This window comes from Amphibalanus amphitrite, unplaced genomic scaffold (genome assembly GCF_019059575.1).
Source record: "Amphibalanus amphitrite isolate SeventyFive unplaced genomic scaffold, NRLGWU_Aamphi_draft 000299F_arrow, whole genome shotgun sequence".
NCBI classification, from domain to species: domain Eukaryota; kingdom Metazoa; phylum Arthropoda; class Thecostraca; order Balanomorpha; family Balanidae; genus Amphibalanus; species Amphibalanus amphitrite.
The window spans coordinates 1-27121 of record NW_024881794.1 but is presented as its reverse complement, the minus strand read 5'-3'; the positions used below and the strand labels follow the sequence as shown (position 1 = coordinate 27121).

General features: G+C 49.6%; 3 protein-coding genes across 15 annotated transcripts; 1 reads left to right on the top strand and 2 right to left on the bottom strand.

Moving 5' to 3' along the window:
- Window positions 1–23: 23 nt before the first annotated feature.
- On the bottom strand, window positions 24–12420 carry LOC122387796. 3 transcript variants are annotated; one of them, XM_043378265.1, is made up of 9 exons: window positions 12384–12420; window positions 4310–4796; window positions 3746–3934; window positions 3041–3298; window positions 2514–2651; window positions 2285–2356; window positions 1324–1516; window positions 646–794; window positions 24–381 (listed from the first exon to the last, which is right to left on the bottom strand). In XM_043378265.1, exons 2-9 carry the CDS (start codon window positions 4722–4724, stop codon window positions 305–307), a joined length of 1491 nt encoding a protein of 496 aa, XP_043234200.1. In that variant the 5' UTR covers window positions 4725–4796; window positions 12384–12420; the 3' UTR covers window positions 24–304. The 3 variants fall into 3 exon arrangements, with proteins under 3 accessions (XP_043234200.1, XP_043234198.1, XP_043234197.1); XM_043378263.1 differs by lacking the exon at window positions 12384–12420 and adding an exon at window positions 7783–7873; XM_043378262.1 differs by lacking the exon at window positions 12384–12420 and adding an exon at window positions 5469–5683.
- Window positions 12421–12922: 502 nt separating this feature from the next.
- On the top strand, window positions 12923–21242 carry LOC122387799 (twisted gastrulation protein homolog 1-A-like). Of its 2 annotated transcripts, none has more exons than XM_043378283.1 (5): window positions 12923–13139; window positions 16424–16646; window positions 17654–17848; window positions 17984–18194; window positions 18687–19630. In XM_043378283.1, exons 1-5 carry the CDS (start codon window positions 13137–13139, stop codon window positions 18790–18792), a joined length of 738 nt encoding a protein of 245 aa, XP_043234218.1. In that variant the 5' UTR covers window positions 12923–13136; the 3' UTR covers window positions 18793–19630. The 2 variants fall into 2 exon arrangements, with proteins under 2 accessions (XP_043234218.1, XP_043234219.1); XM_043378284.1 differs by lacking the exon at window positions 18687–19630 and adding an exon at window positions 20255–21242 and having other exon boundaries at window positions 12992–13139.
- Window positions 21243–21491: 249 nt separating this feature from the next.
- On the bottom strand, window positions 21492–26291 carry LOC122387797 (probable tRNA N6-adenosine threonylcarbamoyltransferase). Of its 10 annotated transcripts, none has more exons than XM_043378271.1 (9): window positions 26186–26291; window positions 24698–24874; window positions 24394–24473; window positions 23989–24204; window positions 23545–23690; window positions 23031–23206; window positions 22521–22653; window positions 22066–22164; window positions 21492–21648 (listed from the first exon to the last, which is right to left on the bottom strand). In XM_043378271.1, the coding sequence occupies exons 2-9, from the start codon at window positions 24810–24812 to the stop codon at window positions 21606–21608; spliced, it is 1008 nt and encodes a 335-aa protein (XP_043234206.1). In that variant the 5' UTR covers window positions 24813–24874; window positions 26186–26291; the 3' UTR covers window positions 21492–21605. The 10 variants fall into 10 exon arrangements, with proteins under 10 accessions (XP_043234206.1, XP_043234204.1, XP_043234203.1 ...); XM_043378269.1 differs by having other exon boundaries at window positions 26230–26291; XM_043378268.1 differs by having other exon boundaries at window positions 26007–26280.
- Window positions 26292–27121: the final 830 nt, after the last annotated feature.

Below are 27121 nucleotides of genomic sequence, written 5' to 3'. Positions count from 1 at the left end.
AATGTTCGTAAAAACATATTACAAAATTGGGTATGATATGTATTTCTTCAAGCATTTGAGTACAAACGGTTCACCTTGGTCTGTGTCACCTCTAAAATTGCTGTCCTGTCATCGGAAGAGGACAATGCAGGACAGTGTCGCCAGACGTCCTGCCAGTTGCAGTTCCTCGTTCTACTGTCACCACTCTGGCCAGCTGTCCTCGCTCAACTGCCACCACTCAGGCCAGTTGTCCTCGTTCAACTGCCACCAGTCTGGCCAGTTGTCCTCGTTCAACTGCTTCCAGTCTGGCCAGCTGTTCCTCGTTCTACTGCCACCACTCTGGCCAGTCGTCCACTTTCACTCGCCTGGTTGAGTAGCCCCTCAGCTGACTTAGGATATCCTCTGTGAACAAAACAGGCATGTTTGGTCTCGAGGCAACGACATGGAAACGCGAAGTCCGAACGAAAGGACAAAGCAGTGCGATAAACTCGTGTTGGGCAAGGACTGATAAGTGCCCGAGTTCGACAGCGGGCAGGTATCACTGGTTGCATATCGCACAAACATAATCCTCGGCATATGAAAACGAAATCAACTGTCTGGTTCTGTGACCGGGCGGCATGCCTATATGAGACATCGGTTACATATATAAGTTGTATGGTTCCTTACCTGGGAAGCAGATGCGGATGGTGCGGGGCATGTTAACGTCACTGTACTGTCCCAGGTCGGCCTCCTTCAGAGTGGTCACCACCTCACGGCCTGTGTCTATCGTGGAGTGGAGGGACATCACACACAGCTGTCGACAGGATACGACCACCCTGTAACAGAGCGATCACAGCAGCCAGTCGTGAGGCACCTCCCGGCACCTCGGTCAGCAGAGGTCAGGCTGAGTGAACGTGACTCTCAGCCACGGGCAGCCGCGGCCAGATAAATTGAAATTTCTGCTTTCGATGAAGATCATGAATCAGTCGGTATACATTTCTTTCAGTGGTTGTTTGTGTTTGGTCAATTTCGTTACATGCTCAAAATAAGTTAACTGAATTCTAATCAGTTTTATATCGAATTTATTCAAGATACTCGGAAGTAAAAAGCTAGGAAATAATTTATTTATTCGTATTTCATTTGAATTTATTTGTATCTTGACATAAAAGCATTTTTCCGTCGCTAAATTAAGACCTTGCACCTAAGCGCCTATGTAAAATAATTCATAGTCCTTGAATGTATCCTAGTTTTGGTATCGATATCGGTGTTGATTGTCGTATTGAAGGACACCCTCTCTCGAGTGTCGCTATCGGCGTTGTAGTCTGACAGGACACCCTCTGCTATCACGGGTGGCGGCTCACTGACCGGCTGACCGTTGCCGCCGTGAAGGCCGTCTCTGCCGGTCGCGTCCGGTCCCCCAGTCTCAGCCCCTGCAGACGGCAGCAGCCGCGCAGACTGTGCAGAAAGGCATCGGTGACGCCGCCGAACAGGATCAGATGCACCAGGTTCGGGAGTCTCGAGAGACATCTTAGGCCGAGGGGAAGGATGCCGAAACAATCTGGAAATAGCACAGACATACGTTAAAATATAGTGTAGTTTTGTGCGCAATATAACTAACTTCCTTCAAGATAAGGCAATTATTACGGGGCGAGTGAAGCGAGCGTACTCTTCCGTAGATTAACGGAAAGTTCTGAGTTATGAGCGGCCGGCCTTGCGGACGCTTTTGCGAGGCTTATATCTCAGCAACCACTTGACCGATTTACACGCGGTAATTTTTGTACGGTAGCTTCATTCCTTCTACCAAGTATTGGACTATTCCCGATGCATGTGGGTGACCCCTTATGCCCGTGCCACTTGCAAAACTAAGAGGTGTCAGTTTTGTAACAATTGCAATATCTCGATAAGTACTGGGCCGATTGCGCTGATAGTTGGCATGTAGGTAGACAGTCCAGATCTCGAGAACGGCTGGGCCGATCGTGCTCAAATTTGGCACATCACTAGAGACCGGTTAGTAGGGTGCCGTGCACAAGTCAGTTGGAGGTAGCCCCTCGAAATTTCGCACGTGCAAGGATGCCCCTCTCGCTCGCTCCGTTAGTCGCCCCAAAAGGCGTTTTACTGGTTTACTTTGTTACTTTTTATTCGATAAAGCATTCGCTCATTGCACGATCATTGATGACAAATGCAGTGACCAGAGTCAATTCTCTGGGGGACTGAGCTCTGTAAGTCGCACATACCGGACAGTGAGAGGTACTGTGACTGAGTTCTGTAAGTCGCACGTACCGGACAGTGAGAGGTACTGGGACTGAGTTCTGTAAGTCGCACGTACCGGACAGTGAGAGGTACTGGAGACCGTCGAGTCGGCAGAGGGAATCCACTCCGACAGACGTGTCCGGGCCGCCTGTGGAAGGCGGACACACACGCAGAGCAGCGTGGTTAGAGTACACAGAATACACTGATACATCACCCAAAACTATACTCAACGTAGAGGCTGAGATAAAAGATCACAATGCCCTGTGCTCGCTCAGCTGCGACTTGTCCGCGTCGCTGCCACTCACAGTAGAGCTGAAGCACATGGACCTCGCGGCCCAGGTCAGCCAGGTGACCCACAATGTCCTCGGCAGGCCTCTGAACGGTCACCATCAGACGGGGCAGGGACCAGTCCGGCGGCCAGCGCGGCTCCGTCACCTCCGGCCCTGTCGGAGAGGCGCTAGTGAACAACAGACTTTTCGTTCAACACGTCAGGTATAAAAATGGCGCTCACCCCTGACGTTGATATATCTGAGCGGCTCTCGCCTCAGGCGTTGATATAGCTGAGCAGCTCTCACCCCTACTAAAGCTGAGATATTGGAGCAGTGTCCCTGATATTGATATATCTGAGCGGCTCTCGTCTCTGATATTGATATATCTGAGCGGCTCTCGTCTCTGATATTGATATATCTGAGCGACTCTCACCCCTGACTTAGATATATCTTAGCGGCGCTGACCCCTAACGCTGATATATATCTGAGCGGTTCTCACCCCTGACGTCGATATATCTGAGCGGTGCTCACCCCTGACGATGATATATCTGAGCGGCTCTCACCCCTGACGTTGAGATGCTGTAGCGACTGCGGCAGAGCCGCCATCCACCGGCCCTCGTCCCTCTCGTTCACGACGACGGACAGCTGTCGCAGTGAGCAGAGTGGCTTCAGCAGCGCCGCCAACTCAGTGCCGTCCAGTCCGGCCGGCAGGATCAACGCCTCCAGGGTGTTGCAATTGCTGACAAGCAGCTGAAGAAGGCTCGATCGGGTGTGACGGAAACCTCGCAGGTCGGCAGACACCAGCTGACAGCATCTGCCGACTGAAACGGTGACGGAAAGAGGGAGACTTCGGTCAATGTAATAGCGGTGCTTGGCTTGGCGTCGTTAATTTAGCTGCGACCGCCGCACCACCTTACTCTTAATTAAGAAGACCTTGCGACAAATCAAGAGATTATTATGAATGCTGTGAGTCTGACGGTATCGATATTTACTCTTGGAGTAAAATTATATTTCCACGCAAGTAAAAATGAAGCCCTTCTCTTTGCCTTTGAACAGCAAAGGAAGCGATCCCGTTATCGATGACGCGTCATTCGTCGTCCTCTGTTAACTGTTCTTTTCTATCCTGAAGAACACCGAAGGAACGAATCTGTCCTATCGTGCAGCACAGAGGTTACGAGTTACGACTTATGTTGTTCAGTTTCCATTTCGTGATCCCTTTTCGGCGACATACCCGCTCTACCGAGACGAGTAGAAGTGACCTCTCCCACCTGGTATGCGGAGATCGGTGCCGGAGTGCGGGGTGGGCGCCCGGAGCCGCGTCATGTCCGGGTGTTTCTCCACCAGGAGAGTCAGGTGCAGGTCTGTCGTCGGCGCCGAGTCTATCCCCAGGCAGTCACGGTAAACGCGCCGGTAGTGGTCGACGATGCAATCCACGGCCGCCCGCCAACGCTTACAGACTGTCGGCACCAACGCACGGGGTGGATGGCGGTGCACTTACGCAGAGTTGGATTTGTCGCGCATAGTGACGTTACGAGGCGTGAGCGACATATGTGTATACCTCGCGACACGAACCAGTTGCGACTTGCGATAGTGTCGTCAGCGTGTAACAAGGTCTGTTCAGTTACTGGACCGTTGGACGACCCTCTCCGCACGTATACTGCTCCGGTGACTATGTTGACAATCGTGTCAAAGCTGTCCGTCGCGATAACTTCCGACTTCCTTGCCAGCTACTTTAAAACAAGCGCCACACAAGTGTTAGCAGACCACAAAGAGAGACAAAGAGAAGCTGAAACTGGAGCTGGACGCGGTTAGCGAGGTCCGTATAAGCTCACCTCTCCTCGCGAGGAACAGCTGTCGGCACTCCAGGTAGCTCAGCAAGACGTTCAGCATGTCGTTGTCCAGGTGGTCAATGGTGGTCCGCACTGGCGGATGTTGCAGGTCCTCTGACTGTGTGACCTCGCTGCCCGGAGATGATGTTTGCGTGTGGGAACTGGCGTTATTGTTACAATCTTTGCATGGCGGTATGCCCGTGTGGGAGGTGGTGGTGGAGTCTTCTAATGACGGTGTGTCCGTATAAGGACCGGCGTTAGGGTCCGGCGGTGTGTTCGTCTGGGGGTCGATGTCGGAGTATCTCCGTGACTGGGTGTCATTGTGGGGACCGGCACCGGCATCAGAGTCTCCCAATGGCGGTGTTTCTGTGTGAGGACTGACGCCAATGTCTATCGATGATGGTGCGCCGGCATGCATACTGACGCTAAAAACTGATCAGTCTTGCACCAGTGCCGATAACGATTCCATGTCAAGCGAGTTTGCTTTCATCTGAAATAAACGAAAAACGACGCTGACGGATGTCGGCTGACTTGACGGGCTTAGGAACGGCTGGAATATTGCTATTGAAGAGGTGTCCACCGCTCAGAGTCCAACAGACATTATTCTCACCGGATGAAGGATATTTACTGTACACCATAATTAAGAGGTACAGCCGCGACCGCTTTCATAGTAGAAAAGGGAAACAAACGATACGCGGGAAATGTATAACGATTTACGACCGATTTGGCATTGACCGAAACGGTTATTACGGTCGAGCGCACGTAGCAGTCTTAGCAAATTAACGAAATGGGACGAAACACTTTGCTTCGTTTTAATCTTCCGATGCATGAACATGATCTCGAGAAAAAAGTTGCTCAACTAGCCCTCTCCATCCAAATTGCAGATTTTGTTGAGCAATTAAGTTCCATCACCATGAAAAGTTAAAAAGGTTGAAGGGGTCAGATGGGTTGAGAGCAGCAATATTTAGTTGCTATTCTCGGTAGCATTATCAGACCGACCACCCTATACAGAGCCGTAACCCGTACCTATTCAAGTCGATATAACTCGATATCCATATGACACCCCTGCGGTATGTACATATAACATATAGGGACTTAGATAACCAACTGGGGAAGATTCATGATTCGCGTCGATACGGAGCTGGGCTAAACTGGTACTTACAGTTGGAGTTAGCAGAGGAATCTGCCAGAACTCGGCACACGCACTGCGCCACAGTACCCCTGCGCCGTCTGCCCCTATCATAGCTTATATTACTATCGCATATCGGTTAATCCTGACCAATGCAATTCACAGCCTCTGATAGTCACTGCTCCGGTGGGTCACTTGATGATAATAGGTATCGGGGATTTTTAGCTGCCTATGGCGGACTTCTGATAATGACATGAGTAACGACAACGATTTATGCAACGCATTTTCACGGGAAACGTATTTAAAAATAGAACGCAATATTGGGACACAGTTTCCCCGATTAGTATATGGGCTAACTGATTGTTATCAATAAAAGTGACATGACCTACATGCCTATCGTCCCTACCTATTTAGAGGCCTGATTGGCCAGAAAATTAAATGACTTACGTTATTGAATGAAGCGATTGACGCTAAATAAAGCCGCACCCCCTGACCTTTTTGTCACTGTTATGCTGTGACGTATTTCCGTCCCAGTTAAAGGAAATAGTTCACATTTTAACATGGGTTTTGAACTGGAATAGCAGTTCCGTAGCTTGGGCTGAGACGAACATAAATCAGGAGCTTTTACAGCCCAACGATCACCCTAGGCAAAGATATTCTATTTCTCGTCCCGAAAAATGTGTCTTGCGTTGAGGATGTGTGCCTTGCATATATTCGCATCCAGTATGAAACGAGCATGGGTCCCGAAAATTCTTCAGAAACTAGAGAAATTATCTACGAGAACTCTAGAGAAATTCGCTCCAGTGAGGCGCTCCAGTAACAAAAGCACGAGCAGATCGCCCAAATGCCGGTGGCCGCGATAATTTCTTAGTTTCTGAAGAATTTCCGGGACCCATGCTCTTTTCATACTGGATCGCGTGTGCCTTACAGAAACTGAAAAGTTCTTCCTATATCAAAAATATAGAAAATAATCTTTTGCTGTAAAAAGGTTTTATTTTCTTTGCTGATCATTTTGAACATAAAAAATCACAAATCCATTGCAAAAAAATAATTTCGTGAAAGTGAACTATTTCCTTTAATAGTTGTTTAGCCGGTTTGCACCGAGTAGGGATAGACTTAGATGCGTATCTGAGGCATCTTAGATATCGAAGGTCAAGTGCGAGTGATCCGGGAGATATGCTGTCGAATGTCGATGGCCATTCCACCGTGACCGGAACCCCTCGAGACATATCTATTGGAAGTGATGAGTAAGAACTTCTATGCTAAGAGGGTAGCAACCGACTTGATAGGCTATAGGGCGAACCTGAGCACCCAACCTGAGCACTACTCACTACTCAGTGTTTCTCCTGGTTCGATGTGAAAATGAAAGACAACCCGAAAGGTAGCTGATAACCATGTTTAGCATAACTGCTGTCCATTAAGTGGAAGGAAGATAAACAAAAGTACGCAAATCGCTCACCGCGACGACTGATCTTGTCCGGCTTTGGTGCTCGAACCGAATTAGTGGGTCCTTCATTCGTAACAAAGCAGCTCACTTCACCGTTGCCGCTTCTTTGATTGATCACGATGCAACACACGGTAGAGGGGAATGTGCTCCCGATTTCATTTTTATTTTGAAGTTATGGAATCTTACCATTGAATACCAACTTTTTGGTATATCGATACCAAACCGACACTTACTTTTATTTGGTATTTCGGTCCTGTCGGTCCTGACACTTTTGGTATTTTGTTGGTATTGTGATAACGCTCACTAAGGTAATTGGATGCACCTAAGGCGGTAAAAAGTTGGTATTTCTATCCAATGCCGAAGTTGGTTTGGTTCTGGTATTCTCTCTTGTTTTCAGTTGGTCCGTATTGGGTTTAGTATCGGTCTCCAACTGCATGGTTTTGCAACTGACATCACTAGATCTTTACGATCCCTTCCATGCCGGGGCGCCTTTTAGAACTGATTACCGGTCCACCTTGACGAGTGCCAGCAGTTTCTGAGTCCCCCTGGACCCGGAACGATTGACGGTGACCTGCATTGGCACATTCGTAGCAATCCTCTCGTTTTTTTTTCTTTTGCGTGTGTCTGTGTCGTCTTCGTCGACTTCCCTCGTCCCCTCTGTCGTAATTACATAACCTCCTCCAGAGTCCAGTCGCGTCATGGATATAAAGACGCGTAGTCTTGCCGCGCTTCATGAGCTCTTTCCTTTCTTTCCTACTTTTGCCTCCCCTCCCCGGTACCTGCCCCCCTCTGTCCCTCCCCGGTACCTATCCTCCCCTCTTCCCCTCCCCGGTCCTCCGGTCCCTTCGGGTCCCGCCGCGGCGGACCTGCGCCGGTCCCACCGATCAGGGACCCACTCACCTTGACTAGAATGCCGGCCCGGCCCGACGCGGCGCCGCGGCGTCTGGCGCGCGCCATTCCTCGAGGCCCGCCGCGACAGTGCGGGGACGCGCCACGATGTGTAAATCACCTGTCCATCCAGGGGCGCACTCAGGGCCGCGGATGGGGGAGAGGTATTTCCGGTTAGTTCGGGGAGGGGGGGCGGACTTGTGAGGTATTTGGGACTGGGTGCTGTGGCGCGGAGGGGTGAGGAGGGTGGCGCCCCTGTGACCTCCCCACTGCCCCTCCCGAGTCACCTGGGGTCGCCCCTGTCAGCGGGAGGCGCGTCGGACAGCGGGGGGCAGCGGAGCCACAGGTGTGCGCCGGTCCGACCGCACCTTCTCAATGGGAGTCAGAGGCCAATTCATACCCAGCATCTGCGATGCTGGGCTCCGCATCGCGGGACCGCAGGTTGTTTGAGCAAGCACCTTTGTAAACGCAGCAAAAACGCCCGCCGCCAAACGAGAGGATGAGCCTTGCACGTGCAGACCGGAGTCGGTGTGTTACAAACTGACGTGCACGGCACCCTACTCGCTGATCTATAGCGGTGTGCCAAATTTGAGTGTAATCGGCTCGGCCATTTTCGAGATCTGGAAGCGTCACCCTGCACGTGCGCACGTGCAAGCTGTGTCCAATTGCATTGTGCATGGGACCCTATTCGCCGGTCCCTAGCGGTGTACCAAATTCGAGCTCAATCGGCCCAGCCGTTTTCAAGATCTTGAAACGACCCCTCCACGTGCGCACGTGCAGTTGCATCTCAACCGTGACACATGGAAATACATACTAACTGACTTGTGCACGGCACCCTACTGATCGATCTCTAGATGTTTGCCGAATTTGAGTGCAATCGGTCCAGCCGTTCTTGAAATCTGGAAGCGTCACCCTGCACGTGCGCACGTGCAAGATGGGTCCAAACTGACTTGCGCACGGCACCCTACTAATCGGTCTCTAGCGGTGTACCAAATTTGAACTCAATCGGCCCGGCCGTTCTCGAGATCTGGAAGCGTCACCCTGCACGTGCGCACGTGCAGTTGCACCCCAATCGTGGCACATGGAAATACATACTAAATGACTGCAACCTACTGATCGGTATCAAGCGTTATGCCAAATTTGAACACAATCGGTCCAGCCGTTCTCGAGATCTGGAAGCGTCACCCTGCACGTGCGCACGTGCAGTTGCACCCCTACCAAGACACATGGAAATGCATCGCCTGGAAAGTGTCTACCTCCATGCCAAGTTTTAGCGCAATCGGCCCAGTAATTACCGCGAGCTATTGCGCTTATTACAAAACAGGCACCTCTTGGCTTTGCACGTGGAACGTGCGTTAGGGGTCACCCATATGCATCGAGAGTAGCACACTATGTGAAAGAAGGGAAAAAGCTACCCCACACAAAAAAACCGCACGTGTATCAGCCCAGTGGTTGCCGAGATATAAGTCGTACAAAAACGTCCCCACGGCGGCCGGCCGCTATTTAGCAGTAAAATCGTGTCGCATCCTTCTATTAGAGGTATCCCCGTCACCTGTTCGTATACTGTCTGAGCAAAGGCCATACGTTACGGTCCAAACTCCATAGTGAGGCGGACATACGAATTTACGAGAGTTTAGCGACGAAATGATTCACTTAATTGTTAAGTAATGGGTACCATTAGGTAGACCATAAATTTTATCTAGCATCTCACCGTAGATGCAGTAAAAAGTGCTTTACTTTTCAATGTATGTAAAGACTTGCTCAGCTCAATCAGTTCACTCTGTATTGGCTCAAGCCGTATCATGCGAACGCAATACAAACTAGAGCACCGACAGCGCAGCGCTCCCCAACTCACTGCTCGCCCAGTCCACCCGGGCCGCCGCCACGACGGCCCCCCCCCCCCCGCAAGTAGGCATCCCGCACTGCACCGACAGCCGCGGGCGACCAGCTGACCGGCCAGCTGACCGGCCAGCAGCCGGCGGGCGGCAAGCCACGGATGGCCGACCCGCCGGCGCGGCGAGGGAGGGGAGGGACGCAGCTGAAAGACCCGACTACATATATATCAAAGAATGATACATTATATGTAATCATCGATGACGCGACATAAATCTGCTTTATTGGGTTTAGCGGTGTAGTCTGTGATGCCATCACAATGAAAATAGCCTAGTTTTGTAGAGCATCAAATTCTGATTCCATAACGACTCTCGCTAGTCCATTTTCAATTGTAAATAAGCCTTTTATTGCGATGCAAAGTCCCGAAATGGTGCCGACGGCGGCCGGTCCCCCGATGGTACCATACCATAGATGGTAAACAGGTTAGTTCACATTCCCGCCGCTATGCGGGCGGCGGCGGCGCCACCTGTCCTCGTGTCCGCCTGACACCGTAACGATATAGGTCTGAGCTCAAATCTCGGTAATGTCGTGCTTTTTTACTATATTTCTCAAAAACGGCACCACGTGCAATAAAGTTGTATATATCATTGGAAAGAGCATCAAAAGTTGTATAACCTATCAACTTTTCACATAAATATATCTCAACTGTAAAAAGTTATTACGCAGCAAAGACGCTCCCATTGACTTTCCATGTTAAAATTTTTCATTTTTAAACGAGCCTAAAAAGAACAAACGAATTTGCACAGCTTAAAGAAGCATAACAACATGTTCTATGGTCTTTTCTCAACAAGTCCTGGAAGTTTAAACAAAATCGTATCATATAATTTTGTACAATGAGCGAATGAAAAAGTCTCTGCAAAAATGCCCATTGACTTAACATGGGGAGCGAAAAAAGTTCAACTTTGACCTCGTGCAAAGTCACGTTACGAAGTTCTGAGGGGTATACGGCGCACACTAGCGTGTACCCAAACGTGTTTGCCATAAAATGCTGGGAAGAAAACCACCTCTTCCTTGGCTCGTTTTCCCGCCACTGGCGATCGCGCAAAAAGTGTCCAAAACCCCATTGACTTAACATGGGGAAAATGGAATCGCACGTGCCACGTGCCACGAGGTTTTAAGCGAGTAGCGACCGAAGCCATCAGGTAGATCGCCCCCGGGAGCCCATACACTGAACTTTTTACGAAGATTGTACATTTCGTCTAGGCCTGACCCAAGTTGCCCCAATTCGCGGCCAGACTTGCAAAACATAGCCCGGAGAACGACCGCTCCGGTTGTTTTTCAATAGAAAAACACAATTCTAACGAATAGTGTTTGTCTTTTCAAACAACCTGCGGTTACAACTATCCGGCCACAGCAGTATAACCACACCAAATGAATCACGCGCCACGTGTGGCGCACGTGCCACCGGTCACACGTGCGGAGGCTGCCAGGAACTCCATATCCTGGTCTCGAGATGTTTTTTTTTTGTTGTTGTTGTTGGATAAGATACTCACCAGGCAGTGAGAGTGAAATGGAAGAGGATGTGAGAGCTGACGCTGTGAAAGCTGAGTAACAAATACTAGCCATATATCGGGGACCGAGCCGGAACTGGTGACATTTAGCGTCAGCCATCATCGGTCTTTGCATAACAAAACAGCGCTACAGCTTCACTAGTGTGAAAATTTATGCGTGAACACTCTTTACATATCTACTATATAACCATATGTCATATTTATAACCATATTTAAGGGAGTAACGGGAGAGAGGTGCCTTATCCGGCCAGGTTATCATCGGCCGCAATTTTCAAACGTGCGCCTACCCATCGCTCAATTTATGTGGAGCATAGGTACCTAAAATTATCATATAAGATCCAAGCTTAAAATATCTGAGATTGAGTCTAAGGTGGATTTTCTTCGTGCCATACAAACTGCACGCCGTAGAAGTCTAATCGACTCTCAATTGCTATTTCCAGACACTACATCCATCATTGGAAGAAACTCGCGGCGCATTGGCGGGAGACTGCAACAGCACCTAGAACGGTAACCTATTCGAACGGAGACTTCATTCTCGAACAACGCACTATCACCAACGAATCTGGAGATAGCGGCGGCAGATGCTGAACATACGTCCTCCAGCACCATTGACTATTGGACCATAAGCATACTGGCATAACACGACAGTGGAGCATAGCAGACTTCATAGGAGCACAGGAAGCCATCACTGACCAATAGCCCTAGAGACTGCCACGGGCGGCAGGAAACTATCCCGTGGAGACTGCATTTACACACAAGCCAGTAACACTGGATGTGGGAGTTGGTATTTGAATGGCACTGGAACGCAGCGATCCATTGCTTGCCACACGAACATTGCTGGAAATCCATTGCTTGCCACACGTAAATGAGCCATCATATAAAACCCATCATATACTGGCTGTAACAGGCTCTAATAAATATCAAAGAGTTGTAACTTATGAGTGTCACCATTTTCCTGCTTGAACAAGAACAAGTCTATGGGCCTCACTGAAAGACTATCACTGAAGGAAAGAGGTTGTTGCAACACCAAGTTTGCTCGAATTTCCTGCTCATTTGCGGTAGAGTTCAAAGTTGTGCTTTTTATTTGTGGCTTGCGGTTTTTATTAAAATAGGCTGGTTCATCCATAAAGGAAAAACTGTACAGAACTCGTGTGAAAGACTCCTTGCGTGTTGTTTCCATCCTTTGATGGGTGTGTAGGTATAACTCACATAAGCATCATCTGGCTGACTTCCAAATGGCAGTTCATCTACTGAGCCGCGCAGCAATAATTCAGCGATGCTTCTCCCAAGAAGTTTCGGCACTGCAAAAAGCCGGGAGACACTATCCATTCCTTGATCTTCGCCGACGTGTTTTTGCACCTTTGGCTTACCATGCCGGTCGATATTTTACCTGCTCTAACCTTGGTATGTATGTCGATGTCTGTCAACCGTTAAGCATGTTGCGAATCGTCGATTGGTCAAGCCCAGTTTAGACGTTACGATCTGAAGTTGAGCACGCGTGGTGGTCCGTTTAAAATAGTGAATATGAAGAAAATAAAAACCTATTTGCATCGTAGCGGCATAAACAACAAAAAGTAAAATATACCTAAATCATAAAAAATAAAACAGCGAAATCCGCTTTCCTGACGTAGGAGCAGCGCAAGAAATACACAGAGAAACATACGATGCATCAAACCTACGTTAGAAAAAAAAAAACATCAGATAACCATCCTCTGCTTCGGGCGCACATACCGAGCGACGAGCGCCGATGGGGTCGAGACGCGCTGGCCGCGGCCGGGCCGATAGTTGTCTGAATCCGGGGCCGGCCGCTCGCGCGGGGACAGCGGCTGATCGCGCGCCCGTCAGTGCACACTGTGAGCGCATCCGGACAGCACCGGGCAGCCGATCCCGCGCGCGCGCGAGCCAGCGAGTGAGTGCGAGTGTGTGCTGAGTTCCAGCTGCACGCAGCGTCACTGCACCATCATGGTAGGTGACAGGTGTGATGGGCGGGGCCGGGAGTGTCGCGGAAGGCATCAGCGCGGGTTTTTGCGGCCGCGCCGGTCCGGCCGTTTGGTGGGAGGCGGCGGCGGACAGGTGACAGGGGCCGCCCGGCGCGGTGGTCCCCGCCGCCCGGTCCGAGCGGACCCCGCGCTGGGGCCCAGGAATCCCTGGGTGGTCTGCGCGAGCACTGCACTAACACGGACTCAGTATCGGTAGTGCTTGACACCGGTAAACCTCATGGAAGAAATAAACAAAGCACACGTTTGGCATTTAGAGCCCTTAAAGGGCATTGAAACATTCCGGGATTCGTCGAGAAACTTGAATGAGAGATGGGACAAATCATCAAGCATCATCGTTTTGCCTCTTCCAGATAAGTTGAAATTGAATCATCATCAGGAAAGCAGCGTTAAGCACTTTTTCCGATCGATACTACATACACCTATGTAATGTATACCAATGTATCCTTATACGCATGCATATGATAAAAATAATGTAGGCATGACAATTCATACGCGTTGATAGCGTTCCCGGACACCTTCATCCAACCTACCTATAATACCCAGTTTAACTGTTACCTGTCCTATATACCTGTATTATTTAACTTTCTCGTGCTTAACTGCCCAGCTTGGCGGTCTGAGAAGGATAGCTAAAATAAGTATCGTACATTAAACCTTGCTACATCATACCTTGCCTAGGTAAAGATGATCGCGGATGTAGGTGTTTTTGTGCCGGTCAGGCAGGACTCAAATAAAAAGACACATGTGCAATGGATAATTTTCCTCAAGCGGCCACCATGTCGCATTAATTGCCGCGAAAAAAGTAGTCACTCAATTAACAATTTACTACTTACTCTAATAAATTGGAACGGATAGCGCTGGAACGTTTGAGCATTTTACCAAATTCTAATATAAGATCATATTTGTACTCGTTTCCCTATTCCTACAGGAATTAGTAAAGCTTATGGTAACATGCCACACCGTCTTACACAGATAAATGTAAAATCCTTTTGACCAGGATTAAATCATGATTCGTCTAAGGATGACAATTATTTTCTTTTATTTAAGGTAGGGGCTCAACCACCTGTCCAAATGGTTGTGGGTAGGTTTTGGGGGCACCAAAGAGACCCATTCTGCGTAACGTTTATCGTGCGCTGCGGAAATGTTACTTATTCGTTTAAACGGTGTTAAAGCATGTACTGGACATGCGTGTCTCGTCAAACTTTCAGACTTTTTAGTAGAACCATCCGTGGAGACTGCATCGACACACAGGCCAGTAGCACTGAACGCGAGGGTCGGCAACTGAATGGTACTGAGACACTGCATTCTGAGACAAAAGCATCGTGAAGCTCGTGCAGCGTGCTTTGAAATTAAAGCATCGAAGTAAACAATTAAAATGAACCATTGAGAAGTGAGTATCTAGCAAGTGCACTTTCAGAAGAATCGCAATGTCTTGATAATATGACGTTGAAATGGCATGCTTGTTTAGGTATACTTTGCATAGCGATTTCCATAAAATAACAACACAAATACCAAGGTCGGTCCACTCCCTGCTAAAATGCTTCACTGCTGGTGCCCGCCAAAAGCATGCAACTACAAAGAAAGCGACACTGAAAGCGGCTCACGGCATGTCTTTTATTACATTACATTTATCAGTCATACGGGCATAAAGCTTGCAGCGACGGGCACAGTGCACTAAAGAACGTAGATTACCTGCCTACTTTCCACAGGCTGAAGGTGAATCTGGTCGTGTTTACACACTATAGGTATTCTTGGCATTCTCCGATGGCCACACGGCATGTCATCTTCACACTTACATTGTCATTAATCATTCAGTAGGTACTGGCTACGCTACTTATCGTACCCGTGTAGTGCTGGCGAAACATGGAATTTAAATCATAAAGTGTGAAGCGGGAATAGGATCTGCTACTGCACACTAACTGGAAGTCATTGCTAACGCAAACACACGGTGGTTAGGGAACTACAACTTGAACTGACTGTAGAACTGTCACCATGCGTCGTTGATCTTAGGTCAACGCGCTGAGGGCGTGCTCGTGAAGGAGCTTTAAAAGATCTACCCAATGCTTTTTTTCCGCTATGTTGTACCTAGCTTTTACTTTCCGAGCTATTAACAAATTTGCCAATTAACGAAATCGAGAGAATTTGTCCCTTGATGATTCTCTAGTGACTGGTGATCTGACCAATGACCATTTACCTGACCTAAAAATGACCGGAATACGTTACTCGTGATTTTTGACGACCTTTCGAACGTCCTTCAAGCATGTCGCGAAGTGGCCCAACAGTTAGATAAGGCCATACAACTTCTTTCTCGCCTCGATACGCTACGATTGGACCACCAGTGTGGTGCGATTTAATACACCTTCAGCCATTCGTGACTAGAACAAATAAAAAACAACTAAACACCGAGCCGTAGGCCAGACGTTGCGTCTAGTGCCTTGTAATGGTGCGCAATGCGCATGTTTTTTTTTGCGAATCGCCAGCTCAATTAGGGTCGAAAGGGCGAGGGTTATATGTAAAAAGCGGACAGGTCCGGGCCTCATGAGGGGTTAAATGTAAATGCAACACAATAAAACGAGTACCTATTAGTGGAAGTTCCCAATCGTGTCCGACAAAATTATGCTTCTTGTGTAGCAGTGATTGCAACAATTTCCGTGCGTCGCCGCCAATGATTGAGGAGCTAAGCTGAAAGTCACGTAGAGCGGAGAGTCGCAGCGCCACGGCTCCAGCCAGCGCCACATCACGGCGATCACAGAGAAAACCCCATCTTCTGCAGCTGTGGAAGGGCGGGGGGGGGGGAGGGCAGCACTCCCCGTGCAGGTGCACATGGGGATACATCAGAATGGCAGCGATCCAAGGTCTTTCAAAACCGCAGCCAGCGCGGTTGCCGTGGGCGCTTCAGGTGGTATGGAGGATAAAGTATCGGATGCACAAAGTCGGTCGTTAAATTGTGAACTTCTCCTAGAGATGTTCTCTTCGCTTCATATCCTTCGGGAGACACTAATCTCTCCCCTCCCGCATATTACGCTAACCCCGTCTCTACAGGAGGTGCTGACCCTTCCCTCTCCTCTTCCTCCCCGTAGTAGCCGTTGGACGCTGCCCCCCCCCCCCGCTCCCTCCATCAGGAGTCTCTGACCTTCTCCCTCCTGTGGAACCGCTGTCCGCTGACCCTCCCCTCCTCTCCCTCCCACAGGAACCGCTGACGCTCCCTTTCCTCCCGATAGGAGCTGCTGACCCTCCCCTCCCTCCTTTCAGGAGCCGCTGCGGACTGTGTCGGCGGCCGTGTGTCTCCTGCTCGCGCTGTGGTGGACCACACCAGGACTGGCCTGCAACGAGGCCGTCTGCGCCAGTATCGTCTCCAAGTGCATGCTGACCGGCAGCTGCAAGTGCGACATGACCGACCTGTCCAACTGCACGTGCTGCAAGGAGTGCTCCGAGTGCCTCGACAACTTGTATGAGGAGTGCTGCTATTGCTTCAGTGAGTGCCCTTTCGAGGGGTCAGGGCGATGGAAGGTCGTAGTCTCAGGCCTGTGTCACCCTTCTCCTGAATTATTTCGCTACCGAAGGTGTTAGCTGGGTATGTAGTCCTGTCGTTACGACACCTACTGAATCTGGTGTAAGACGATTGTCTCGACAAAACGGCCCGTCAAGTTTAGTCCAGCTGAGCTGAGACTTGCTCCGAGAAACCGGGCATGACAATCTGTCCAGGCGAAATTCTCCCGCAGTACATACATACCTACAGTAAACGCATCGCACACATGACTATAGAATATAGATACAGACAGATCAATCAGCCTCGCCGAATAGTTGTATGCACGCGATTGATGTTCTAAAAAGACAGCCACTTATTTTTGGGACGTACAGGTTCCCCGTTTACCTGCCCCTTTGTAGTGAGCGTATAGCACCGCCTTCCGTGACGGGCCATGGGCTTCTCGGGACCAGACGCGATTATACATTCCGGCCGGGAGAAGGCAGGCCGACTGGTTCGTCGCAAACCGGTTTCCGTTCGCCGTACTGTCTGCGGCGCCACGGCAAAAACGGCCGGCGCCGGGCTGTGCCAGCTCCCCGGCACGCGGTCCCTATCGGCCGCGCCGGCTCCGCAGGCTCTCGGCACACCTTGAGCACGCCAGGCTGTCCACGATTCAGAGAGATAGGGCTGTGACGGCCAACCCTTGGTGGTTAGCTGTATGTATAGCCCTCTGTGCTTTGATTCACTCGGCGGGATAAGAGGTCTCTTACTCGTACCTACTTATCGCCATTTCAGTGTCCTAATGAACCCATCAATGTTTTTTTTTTAATAACTATATACAAAATGCACTTGAGTCATGTTTGGCCGCGTATCAAAGGAGTCAAAAACGGATAAGTCGCACGAATTTTGTCATTTGATTATCACCCCGTGTAAACAGAGGTACGGCGCCACCGAGATTCGATCTCACGCCGCGCTGTTCGCTCACTAATCATTCACCTGCCCTCCCTACACTGCAGAGATGTGCCCGAAGCCGGAGCGCAGCTGGTCCGATCTGGCCATGCACTCTGAGGTGGAGGAGTTCCACGACCCCGAGATCGGCCTCTTCAGCACCCTGACCAACAAGCACGACCCCAAGCAGCGCTGGATCAGCTATACGTTTCCCGTGGACCACCAGATCGTCGACTTTGGACACAAGTACCAAATCCGAATAGGTGAGCCTCGGGGCGGTACTGTTTTACATATATAACTCGTAAGACCTCGTTAGTGATCAGTGCTGTGGATTTATTATTTTCCTATTAGGGCTCACCATCACCGTCTACACCCACACCTCTCCCTCTCTTTACCAGTGTCAGTGGACGAGAGCGCGCCAGAGGGCGGCACGGAGCCGCAGCAGGTGACCGTCAACTGCACGGTGGCCTACCTGACGCAGTGCCGCTCCTGGGCCAAGTGCTCCTTCTCGTGCCAGACCATGGGCGCCAGAAGCGTGCGCTGGTTCCACAACGGCTGCTGCGAGTGCATCGGCAGCACGTGCATCAACTTCGGTATCAACGAGAGCAGGTATGTGCCGAGCGGAGGGGTGGAGTGGAGGGCGGTGCAAATGTCAGACACTGAGCTGGATTGTACGATGACCGAGAGAGAGAGAGATGGAAGGTGATGGATAAATAACGAATTAGCGCGCTGTGCGGTAGCTATACCGGGCCACGTGAACAACACTACACATGAGCGCAAAGGGAATTGGGTTTGCAGTCATGACAAACCGCCTCCGGTTGTCACTGAATCACTAACGTGACCTTCTTCTCACATACACTATCAAAATCACATATCACATGTAACTATCAAAAGGTTTCCCGCTTCATTCGGAAATTGGGAACGCGCCGGATGCAAATAAATGCTCCCTTCTCACGCAAACACTAATGTGCTTCAGCTAACTTGAACCGCTTTGTCAAACACGCATGCGATCTGCTGGTGCGGTTGCGGACCCTCGGTGCCCGTTTTCGCTATTGTCGGGGTTACCCACACCCCTGTTCCGCTCCCTCCGCTCCTCTGCAGGTGTCTCGGCTGCAGCGACGGGATCGAGGACATGCTGCATGACGAGGGTGAGCTCAGCGACGACCAGCTGGACCAGGTGCTGATGGCCGAGATGACAGAGGTGTGAGACGGACAGACGCACTGCGCAGGCGCCGACAGCCGAACGGCTCAGCTCGGATCGGCCCGGTGCGCGGATCGCTCAGGGACGGACAAATGTGCAGGAAATTCAGCGAATTCAGGAACTCGGCTCAGGGATGGAGACGCACCGCCGCCGATGGCGCCTGCACGGCTGAAGGAACACTGATATGTGACCGGTGGCTGAGATTCGGTACCAGGTCTGTTAGGAAGCCGAGGCCAAAGAGTGATCTCAGGAGAACGTTTGTGGTTGAGATAAAAACACCGGCAGTGAATTCGAAGCAAGCTGAGTGCGGTCGTGTTGGATGTCTGGCTCAGACGTGCGGGCCACATCTAGTTTCATTCTGCTCTGTTTTTATTACGATTTATTCTGACTTTGATGACGCTCCTGTTCGTTTTAAGGAGAAACCAAACTTGACTGTAATCCAGTATATTTATTGTCCTAATTGGTGACAGAATGACGCATAAAAATGGCAAGTTATCAGCAAGCGACAATCGATGTGCATTGTGACTTTTGCGATGTACATTGTGCGATATTTGTGTAAAATATTTGTTGACTGTTCTTCGACTGTACTCAAGCTTTGCATTTAGGCCTAGGTATATACGGAAGACGGCATCCTGCTGCCGAAAAATTCATCTCAGGAAGCAATTACGGATGTATCATGCTTTTGCTTGTTCCAGCGAATGTAGAAAGCAGATGATGTAGGCTGCAATTTATGCCACTGGAACGGACTGAATTCACATACCTGAATTTTTAACTGCATGCATGGCGCATAGTAAGTGCAAGGATGATCGACCAATGTTGTAAATGCATTCAATCGTGACCTGTATCATGAGTTTATCTGCATATAAAGCCTACCACCGCACTAAGGGCCCACAGGTGGTGGTGGGTTTCTCGGGATCCGAGTACCAAACAGCTGGCGGGGTCAGGCTTGTAATGGCTAATGCTGCACAGACGGCACAGGTGCCCAGGATGCTGCTATTGTGATGGACGGCGGGGACACTTCCGCATGACCGCGACTTGCAGCTGGCTTCCAGGGGACGGTAACCATGGACTCGTGGGCGCTTACATGAAGGTATGTGGGAAAGGTCGCTTTGCTCTTCATGCTCTTATCTAATGAACTTTAACTAAGGAACTTAGTAATACGATAATAACCGGCCACGAAGGCAATCATTCAGCACCAAACGGGCAGACCTCACGTGGTTGCAAGAAGCTGCAGCCTCCAATGGCCACAATTTCTAAGCGTAATGCATAATAAACCCCCTTTTTCTCGTAAGTTGAAAAGCATTTTGCCACGGAGTTTTACAGCTTCAGCGCAAAATAAGACGTCCGTTTGAACTTACAACCATTGCGCCATAAACCATGGCACTGAAAGCTGTGTCCTTCTGTCCTCTCCCCTGACTGGCCCCCGTGCTCAGACACCGTCGCGTGACCCCTCCCCGCGTCCCCGCAGGTGTCTCCGGTGCTCCGAGGACGATAACGAGGAGATACCGGACGCAGAGCTGGACGAGGCGCTCATGGCGTACGGCGACGACCCGGGGAACGTGCTCAAGTAGCCGCCACACCGCTGGCGCGCCGAAATGAAACCGGCGGACCTGGGTCGACCGGAGTACGGACAGCAGCCCAGTGTCGTTTTGTGATGGAGATCGGAAAGAGGGCTCGATGATCGATCTGGTGCGGAATGTAGACCCTGCCAGACGCGGGAATCAATCCGTAAAGGCAGCGGAACTCAAAGTCCTCGCAAAGTGACATGGCGCGGAGATCGCAGCGTGCAATGAAGGAGCACAGAGTTGATGAGGACATTCCCATCTCCTGAAAAGCCGAGTCTGATCGTGTTATATGCGCCGCGTCACCGTGCCAGGTCAAATGTGAATGTCGTGCCGCAAGATTGACAACCTGGCGCCTGTGAATAGGTGGCAGACGAAGGACAAACGACAGTCGTGCGGAGCAGCGAACGCTGTAAGATGTCGCCGAAGAATGGTGAGAAGTGGTGTTAAGGCTGGGAACTGTGATGCTCGCGCGAACCGGGAGCAGTACAAACTGACCGTGACACCGGCTAAACCGCAGCCGGAGTGTCATATTGTGTCATATTGGAGGTCACGGACAAACTGACTGTACAGAGGCCAAGCTGTGACACAAGTGGTTTATGTGTCATGTGAGGGGGATAGAATCGGACAACCTGAAACCGTGACACAGGTGCTTATGTGTCATGAGGGATGAGATCGGGCGACGACCGGTCCGAAGAACATGTGTTAGGGTCTGGGCTGGATGGGGTGGGCAGGGGGAGGGATGAAAGGCCGCCAGCTAACTCCGTTCCGGCCGAGAGAATTCGGCCATAACACAGTGCCAATGACGTGTAAACGTGGCTATTCAGTGCCCGCGTAATGCGTGCATGTGTTTTATCTGACGACGTGTATGAATATAACGTATACGTAAGTGACCGATGAGTTAATGGAAAAAGTTATCCAAAGACTCTGTTTGGATGCAATTGCCATGGTTTCATTATAAATTAGATGGTGATGACCTGGGCATCTGGGGCACCCATCTGTTTAGCCAACAATATCACGTTTGTTTGTTTTGTTCTTGTTGAGAGCAATGTCAGTCGCCCAATTTCTATAACTCTATCTCTATAACCTCAATAACGTCGCCAGACCTAGGCGATGCCACAACTTCGAACACAAACACCACCGTATGACTCACATGTGTATTGCGGTGTGATAACAGGTGACCCGACTGGGCAGTTTCAGGCCGGGTCGTACGATGGTCTGATGAGGCTGCTGTCAGCAGAACACTGAACAGCGTGACTACGGGTCTCTCCATGTCACCTCGACGGCGTCTGTTCGATACCTGGCGGCGAGAGGGGTGTGGGGAGGGGCGACGAGGTTAACTAGAGTCAGACAATTCACCAGTCGAGGAGGGGCTGTAAGCCCTGAATCAGGGTTTGGCTGTGTCGAGTCCAACGTCCTAAGCTATTACTCCGGCAGAGTAGAATTGAAGTTGCATAGTTACACTTAAACGTTTCAAAATGCTGGTCATTGTTTCCATGGACCTCTTCATACCGAATACCGTAGCAAATTCCTCAATCAAAGAAAACGACAGGAAACGTGAACGAATCAAAACAAATGAATAAGATCGTAGGGAATTCGCGAGGCTGCCATCAATCAGCTTACGGGCCACATAACGAGTGAATAATTCCTGTGTTATCTCACCCACATTTTCATCTCAAAGATCTCCACTTCCCGTCCGAAACGCCCGAGCTCTCACCTCTGAGTACAGAAGGTGTCCTCCAGAGGAGTGGTGACGCCGGACTTGAACATGACGTAGCCGGCCTGAGCGATCATGGCACCGTTGTCGATACAGAACCTGGTGAAAACGGGACAGGTGTCGGAACTCGTCGTGGGGGTATTCTGTTGGCGGTGGTTTAGTGACCAGAGGGCGCTAGTGGGCGACAGACTGTCTAAGGTAACGCGATACCATCAGTGTGTGAAGTAAAGTCTACATTCGTGACCAATCTAGTCATGGCTTATTTCAGAATCGGTAAGAAAGCCAACAATTTTCCAGCGAACGATCTCTTCTCTCGCTGTGTCCACTTTAACCACGCTCCAGCCGGTAACCATACACTCTTCAAGCTTGTTTCCCCCCGAGTGGGCATTGTTATCAGAGGGCACGAACCATTCGTCCGCGGCAAACCCTCACCGTTCGTCCTCTCGAGCCCTCACCGTTCGTCAGTGGCGAACACCTTGGCGCCGCGCTCCTCACACATAATCCGCATCATCTCCTGGAGACGCAGGTTGCAGCCGACGCCGCCACAGATCAGCACCTCCTGGCTGCCCGTGTGCGCCATGGCACGCTCTGCCAAACAGAAGTATCAAGTAGCGGTCAGAGATCAGCGCCTCCTGGCTACCCATGTGCGCCATGGCACGCTCTGTAGAACAGAAGTAGCGGTCAGAGATCAGCGCCTCCTGGCTGCCCGTGTGCGCCATGGCACGCTCTGCCGAACATGGGGAGTCAGATCAGATCGATGGGTAACAAACGAAGGGCACCGGGACCACTCACTCTAAAATTATTCTACATATTTCTATTTTTTAGTCAGCGATTTTGGACCAGATAGAAAGCCTTCAACGATTCGCCAACCATGCTTTCAGTAATTTACATGATAAATTACGGATCTTGAACGGACCAAGAGCCCAGATCCAATCATGGCGACAAACACGGCAGGTTAGACCCACCTGTGGTCTCCACCAGCATGGCGAAGGCGGTCTCCTGCAGCGAGAAGCAGATGTCCTCTGGGGTGTACTCGCCGGCCAGCCACTTGTCTAACCGCTCCTCGATAAACGACAACATCCCACTGAACGACACGTCCATGCCCTTAACAACGTACGGAAACCGCACTAGGCGCTGACCCCTGGGGAGCAAGATGTGGTGGTCAGAGTAAATAGAGCAGGGAACTAATTCAGAAGAAATATGTCTTTCAAGTTTCAAAGGACATAAATCTCAAAGACAAGGAAATATTGATTGACGAACGATTGAGCATGAAGGTAGAACGAAAAATAAAAACATCGTTGAGCCCGAAAAACAAGCATTGGGATACACTTTGTCGCAGAAAACCTACACTTAAGAAAATAAAATGCCAGATACCTGCTTTCACACGTAACAGTGCAAAACAGCGGCGTGCTTACAGACGCTCGCGCGGTAATTCGCTCGAAACTCCCATGGCTCTTCAAAAGTTCACGAGTAACGCACCGTTTGGCCATTTGTTCGATGTTGTAGCCGGGACTGGGATCGTTGGAGAGTTTCAACAGCCTGGCCAGCCGGTCGAAGCAGTTGCCGATGGCCATGTCGATTGTCTCACCGAAAATCTGGTACCTGCGCTCCGAGTAGGCGATCACCTGTACATACAGGGACACAGGAGGGGTCGGTCAGGAATCAGGATAGACCTTCACATTGACATATTTCAAGCAGAAACATTTGTTGCAATTTGTTTCGATATATTTCATGAAAAGGAAATGGTTCGCCTACCTACCTCAAAAGCATCACGGTTTGCCCAAATCAGCCGCCGAAGACGCAAAACCATGCTTTATTCTAAGCCTCATTTAATCTCCATCGCACTCATACCCACCCTCCGTTGCACACTGCCGAGACCCGCAAACGAGGATCCAGAGCCCGTCCCGGCGGCACCATCCGCACCTGGGTGTTACCGCCGCTGACGTACAGCACGGTCGGGTCGTCTGCGCCGGTGATGAGCCGTGCCATCTCGATGTGGCCGATACAGTGGTTGACGCCGATGATGGGTTTCTGCCAGAGCTGCGCCACTGTGCGCGCCACCACTGCCACTGACACCAGTGGCGCGCCCATGCCGGGACCTTTGGTGTAGCACACGGCGTCTATCTGGTCAGGGGTGATCTGTGGAGGGAGCGGGGAGTGAGGGGGTGGCCTGATCAGAGGGACGTGATGCTGGCTAGAGGAAGAGCTGTATGGTGAAAAGTTAGCAGGTGTATGTTATCACCTGAACAGATTCAAACAAGCCATGCATAATGCCACAGACGAGACACTGATTTTAATTAGGCAGAAATATATCTAACTGAGAGATACCTTGGCTATGTCCAAAGCCTCCTGCAGAACATCAAGTACATGGGCCTGGTGGTGCCTGGCAGTGGCACTTGGCTGAAACCCTGACACAGATCATCAGTCAATGTCAACAATCAAGTCACAAAGCCCATCAAGCAACCATCTAATAAAGATTACTTATCCACTGCACCTTTGTCTTATCAAGTATTCAAACATGTCATGTGTTCTACAAAATATTCAATACAAGCCAGAATGGTTAAGTAACACACAAGCAGTGATGACAAATGAGTCAAATATACACATTTCTAATGACCAGAAACATACCTACCTTCACCAGGAGGTGTGATGTAGGTGCGGCGTGGGTTGGACAGCACTTCACCATCTCTAATAATTCCAATTCCAATCTTGTTTGCTGAACCCTCAAAGCCAATGGTCACAACCATTGCTACTTAGTGATGGTCCTGAGAAAGTTACTTAAATACCTACTTCACATGAGCTGTGCAGCCTGGTAAAACATAGGTGCATCAAAAAATCATACTCAACAGAGAACTTAGTCATCTTCAGAGGGGAGAGAGGAGAGCAAAGATAGAGAAAGAGCAAAGGGAAACATGGAGAGAAGAGGGTTAGAGAGGAGAGAGACAGAGAGGGACACAAGGGAAAGAAACCATGGGAGAGAGAGAAAGAGAGAGAGAGGAGGGAGAGAGAGAGAAAGGGAAAGGGAGAGGGAAAGGGAGAGGGAGAGGGAGAGGGAGAGGGAGAGGGAGAGGGAGAGAGAGGAGAGAGGGAGAGGGAGAGGGAGAGGGAGAGGGAGAGGGAGAGGGAGAGGGAGAGGGAGAGGGGAGAGGGAGAGGGAGAGGGAGAGGGAGAGGGAGAGGGAGAGGGAGAGGGATGAGGGGAGAGAGAGAGAGAGAAGAGAGAGAGAGAGAGAGAGAGAGAGAGGATGAGAGAGAGAGAGAGAGAGAGAGATAGAGAGAGAGAGAGAGAGAGAGAGAGGAAGAGAGAGAGAGAGAGAGAATCAGAATAGTGAAGCGGTCACAAGAGTGGTGAATGATAAAGAAAAGAGAATGAGATAGAGATGGAATACAAGGGAAGAGGGCAATGAAAGATTGTTAGAGGATAGAGTGAAAAAGAGGAGAGAGAACAGTGTAAGAGAGGGGGAGATAGTGAGAGAGGCATTTATATTCATTTTCACTGAGTAAATAAAAATAGGTATTACATTTGATGTTTTAAATGCAAATATAGATGAAGGGCATTCAGGTTATGTTTCAGAATAACTAGGTCAGTAGGTGAGGTGCTGGTGTCTGTTGATTTTTTCATTTTCCTCAACTTTCAGAAACTATTAAAATACATATATGATATAGAGAACAACACAAACACTTCTAGGCTAGATGATGCCAAGGGTTGCACCAAGGCTCTATAGAATTGCACCACCATGAGGGCTGTTCAATGGCGCTGCAAATTAATGGGTGTGGTGTGTGCAGTATGTGCAGCAGACATGGGTATAGGGGATGGTAGTTGGTAAGATATCCCAGGCTGTGTAGATTAACAATCCCTATGGGCTAGATCCATGGCAGTCTGTGTGCTGTATCCGTCCACCGGCTGAAGGATGGCGTATGGAGGCAGCAGACAGAGCTTACCATTATTAGGGTAATAGCTTATATCTTGTGTGCGGCCACACCACACACATCAATGGCCCGTGAACAGCCCTCCAGACAATTCAAGTTTCAAGTTATGATGACACCAGATACCCTATGAGCCATGAGGGCTGTGAGGAGTAAGGACTATATGGGCTAATGAGGACAAATAGAAAATGAACCTTAGGTTGATTAACAACAGGCAGGTTGAAGCCAAGATTCTTACAGGTTGAAGCAACGGGGTTGAAGGCGCCAATAAACATCATTCATGATTCATTTTTTTTGTGCGTCAGCAAAACGTAGCAGACGCGTTTATTTCGCAAAACCATTTGCTACCAAATGAAGTTTTCCCCCGGTTTGTTGAAAACTTTACTCAATGACATTCGCCAACCACTGCCGAAAAGGAAAAAATCATTCAAAACCTACAAATAATCATAAAAAAATACAAAACGAGTTTTCAACCACTTGTTTGCACTTTGACTGCTATCAGAACAGCAGAGAACAGCAGCAGAGAACAGAGAATTCCCTTCCTAGATCCACTTTTACTTCAAAGGCCACCACCAAGTCAAGGTTGGCTCTATTTATTCACGGAAAATTCTATCACAAATATTACGTCATAGCAAAATTACCATTTTTAATAATGTTTCTCACGAATGAATTATCTTGTTTGCATGACTCTGGCGCAGATTTGTAAGACGTTTTTAATTTGGATAAAAAGTAACAAAACATGACAGTAATTTCAGTAATTTGCCTAAAAAATTATGTGATGATGTCAGTTTACCAGAAACTCTTCCCTGTGGTGTTGGAAGCACCCACACAGAAGATGCATTAGCGCTTTCGTAATATTCCTTTCTCTGATATATACCGTGATTTGTGAGGTTTATCTAATTTTTCATTTTCCATATGATCTCTGATAGCTATATTCCTGCAAATTGAAAATAGTCAAATTTTGCTTAATTCAATGAATCACGTTGATTGCCTTTGGTGAGCCAAAACAGCCGGCGTGTTCATGGTCAGACATTGGCCATTCCAAATCTGACCCACAATTTTACAGTTGGAGAAGATTCTATTGATCTGCGATCATGTGGAAAGTTCGTGAAATTGCAGATAAAGTGTAA

What these genes read in the sequence shown, in the direction of transcription:
- LOC122387796 (XM_043378265.1), bottom strand. Translation starts at nt 4,724, where the DNA reads ATGCATGCCGGCGCACCATCATCGATAGACATTGGCGTCAGTCCTCAC. An exon ending in CCATGTGCTTCAGCTCTACT is followed by an intron (nt 2,357 to 2,513) that starts GTGAGTGGCAGC and finishes CGCCTTCCACAG; the next exon opens with GCGGCCCGGACACGTCTGTC. An exon ending in CCAGTACCTCTCACTGTCCG is followed by an intron (nt 1,517 to 2,284) that starts GTACGTGCGACT and finishes TGCTATTTCCAG; the next exon opens with ATTGTTTCGGCATCCTTCCC.
- LOC122387799 (XM_043378283.1), top strand. An exon ending in CAAGTACCAAATCCGAATAG is followed by an intron (nt 17,849 to 17,983) that starts GTGAGCCTCGGG and finishes TCTCTTTACCAG; the next exon opens with TGTCAGTGGACGAGAGCGCG. An exon ending in TTCGGTATCAACGAGAGCAG is followed by an intron (nt 18,195 to 18,686) that starts GTATGTGCCGAG and finishes GCTCCTCTGCAG; the next exon opens with GTGTCTCGGCTGCAGCGACG.
- LOC122387797 (XM_043378271.1), bottom strand. Translation starts at nt 24,812, where the DNA reads ATGGTTGTGACCATTGGCTTTGAGGGTTCAGCAAACAAGATTGGAATT. An exon ending in AGGCTTTGGACATAGCCAAG is followed by an intron (nt 24,205 to 24,393) that starts GTATCTCTCAGT and finishes CTCCCTCCACAG; the next exon opens with ATCACCCCTGACCAGATAGA. An exon ending in GACACCTTCTGTACTCAGAG is followed by an intron (nt 21,649 to 22,065) that starts GTGAGAGCTCGG and finishes TCTCGCCGCCAG; the next exon opens with GTATCGAACAGACGCCGTCG.